Consider the following 3,672-nt stretch of genomic DNA (forward strand, 5'->3'; position numbering starts at 1 on the left):
ATATGAAAGTAATTATGTATATATTTGTGTGTGTATGTATGTAATTGTGTATGCATACATGTATCTATGTATGTGTGAATGCATACATATGTGTATGTATGCCTGTATGCTTGTATGCATGGGTGTATCTATGTATAGATAGTTAGGTAGATACCTAGATAGACAGATAGTTGAATAGATATATATATAAGGATAGAAAGATGGATATATGTATCTTGTGCATTCATTTTGTCGACTTCTATTGATAGGCGAGGACAATGCTTTCCGCGTGCTAGCCAAATACATTGGCGTATTTGGTACACCTGAGAATAAGAGTACCACTGTGGAATCAGGTGAATCAGAGCCCATTGCCATGACTGCGCCGGTCATTACTACTGCTGACGTAAACCCTGAACGGCATCTCCATGACGGCTTCTGGTAAGCTGATATATACACTCGAGTATACACTTATATATATATATATATATATTGGTAAAGATACACACACAAACACAAACATATACAAACATACTCACACTTATATTCATATACATATATCCATATCTATACCATATATGCCAATATACGTTCATAGATATAAAATTTGCATATATTTGTATTTATATATATATATATATTTAAACATATATACCATTTATACCATTTATATACATACTCATTCTATAATACGTGTTCATATATATGTTCATGTACTGATCATATACCTATTGATAATCAAGTTCATATTCATATACTTATGCATACACATATACATATAAATACATATATATACACATATTCAATACTAGTATATACGTATATATGATTTCTACACCTGTATGTATAAATAAAAATAATATTTATATATATATGTATATATATATATGTGTATATATATATATGTGTGTGTTGTGTGTGTGTGTGTGTGTGTTTGTGTACATAGATATACATCTATATCTATATCTATATCTATATCTATGTGTACATATATAAATATATATATATTTATTTATTTATTTATTTATTTATTTATATATGTACACATAGATATTTATATATATATATATGTATGTATGTATATATACGCACGCGCGTGTGTGTGTGAGTGAGTGCGTGAATGTGTATGTATATGCATAATTACATATGTATCATAGTTGTATATCCGTTGTATCTGTGCTCTTCCCAGTAGCTGGGACATTTATTTCGGTCTCCTACGACTAGTTTGGTGAAAGGATGTCTACATACACAGGTGAGATTCCCCTACTGCGATGAACATAAGAGAAACTCACTCGCTGGTATCTGTTGGTCGTATAGTCACCTGGTACACAAGTGCCGGGTCTTAGGGTTTTAGAATGTATGTCATTTCGCATCGGTCTATGTGTGTAGTTTGTAGTTGTAAGAGTCGGTTGGTTGACTCACCTGTGGCCTTGGGATTTCTTTTGTTTCAGTACCTTTTAGGGTTTAGGTGCCATTACTTGATGTTTCTTATGCCAAGCATAGTGCAGTGGCGTCTACGCGATCTGATTGGTGGAATTTTAAAACCGCCATGCGGGTGAGACTGCACTTTGTAGTTGATCTCCGGAGAGTCTCACCTACGTGGCAGTTTTAACGTTCCATCGGTGGGAGTGTATGGACACCACTCACTATGTTTGTCATGAGGGGCAGAGGGGGACCACTTACTGGCGCAGTACAAGGCCAATAGTCAGTCAGGTGACGAACCCTACAATTCTAAACCCTATATGGTTTCTCCTGCTCCCTAGTGGTCTTGCGTTTACATCTCATTGGTGGCTGTATTACTTCGCAGTGTCCCTTATAACAAGCATTGTGCTGCCGTGTCTTTGTGATTGTACTGTTGCAGTAGAATGATTGTTGTGCGCGTGCATTTTTCTTTCGTGAAATACAGTAGCAAGTTCTATTGTTGTTAATGGACAGTAGTAAGTTGTATCGTAATTCATATACACCCTTTTACAAAACCTGTTATCAATAATTGGATGATATTTCATGAAAGTTCTCCGCCAAAATTCATCACCTTCACCCCACAGCAAACCGGAAGCCGTTGCCATGACAGCACCGGTGGTCAGTACCCCCAAGAACCACGAGGAGAAAGAATCTATGGCATTTCTGCTACCGGCAAAGTACACTCTACAAAATGCACCCAGGCCGAATAACGAGTCAGTGCGTCTGAGGGCTGTCCCCAGTCGATGCGTAGCGGTGCTCACGTATTCGTAAGTACTGTGGTTGTTGGTGTACGTTTGTTCACGTATTCGTAAGTACTGTGGTTGTTCGTGAGCGTGGGATTGGTTCTGTGTGGATGTGTGTGTGTGTCGCAGTTGTGTGCTGGTCTGGCGTGTGGTGGGTAGTTGGTGTACGTTTGTGTGTGCGTTGGAGCAGTCGGGTGGATTCACCAGTCATATGAAATGATACATGAATGCACGTGCGTAGAACTTATACTATAGATGCAACCTGGAAACAGTCTCAATGGATACCAAGTGCTGTCCAGGTGATGTGATGGGTTGGTGAGTACTGAGTCCCCACTGCATCAGTTCCGTTATAGTTTATATGCTGTAATAGTTTATATGCTGTTATAAGTTTTATGATGTTATAGTTTATAGTTTATATGCTGTTATAGTTCATATGTTGTTATAGTTTATATGCTGTTATAGTTTATATACTGTTATGGTTTATATGCTGTTATAGTTTATATGCTGAAATAGTTTATATGCCGTTATAGTTAATATGCTGTTATGGTTTATATGCTGTTATGGTTTATATGCTGTTATAGTTTTTATACTGTTATAGTTTATATGCCGTTATAGTTTATATGCTGTTATGGTTTATATGCTGTTATAGTTTATATGCTGTTATAGTTTTTATGCTGTTGTAGTTTATATGCTGTTATAGTTTATATGCTGTAGTAGTTTATATGCTAATATAGGTTATATGCGGTTATAGTTTATATTCTGTAATGGTTTATATGCTGTTATAGTTTATATGCTGTTATGGTTTATATACTGTTATGGTTTATATGCTATTATAGTTTATATGCTGTTATAGTTTATATGCTGTTATAGTATGCTGGATTTCGATTTACGACACTGCTTCCGTGCTTGTGCTCTGCTTGATTGTAATAAGCGATACTTGTTAGCATATGTCTCTCTGTACCTGTATTTGGCTATGGACGAAGAGTGGGGGATATGGACTACACACTCAATTGATACCAATTGTTACATGGGCACGCACACAAACACCCCTTGTCTACCACACGTATAGTTTGTATTAACGTATTAGGAGGTGTGCGTACTCACATGGCCGTATGTGGATATATATCACACCCACAGATACAACACCACTATGGACGAAGCGCGTGAGAAGAAGGACCGGCTACTGCCCACATTTACAGCCGACGGTATCACAGCGCTGGAAAAGGGCCAGAAATGGACGCTTGCACGCTACAACCCCCCCTTCACTCTGCCCTGGATGAAGACCAATGAGGTGCACATAGAGGTGCAGGACAAGTGGCTACAACCCTCCCTTCACTCTGCCCTGGATGAAGACCAATGAGGTGCAGGACAAGTGGCTACAACCCCCCCCCCTTACTCTGCTCTGGAGTGAGGACCAATGAGGTGCAGGGACTAAGTTAGGTCTAGTAACCCCCCCCGTTNACTCGTGCCCTGGAGTGAAGACCAATAGGTA

The 3,672-nt window shown here is 38.4% G+C and overlaps 1 protein-coding gene across 1 annotated transcript in view; it reads left to right on the forward strand.

Moving 5' to 3' along the window:
- Positions 1-3,540, forward strand: part of SARC_03740 (hypothetical protein) — a gene marked incomplete at its 3' end in the record, with an annotated part of 4,109 nt that extends 569 nt beyond the window's left edge. Inside the window, exons 2-4 of the mRNA XM_014302456.1 lie at positions 249-417; positions 2,022-2,204; positions 3,318-3,540. Of these exons, the coding sequence (XP_014157931.1) occupies positions 249-417; positions 2,022-2,204; positions 3,318-3,540 (575 nt within the window). The remainder of the gene's footprint in view (positions 1-248; positions 418-2,021; positions 2,205-3,317) is intronic.
- Between the last annotated feature and the right edge of the window lie 132 nt (positions 3,541-3,672).

This window comes from Sphaeroforma arctica, assembly GCF_001186125.1.
Source record: "Sphaeroforma arctica JP610 unplaced genomic scaffold supercont1.197, whole genome shotgun sequence".
Taxonomy (NCBI): Eukaryota; class Ichthyosporea; order Ichthyophonida; genus Sphaeroforma; species Sphaeroforma arctica.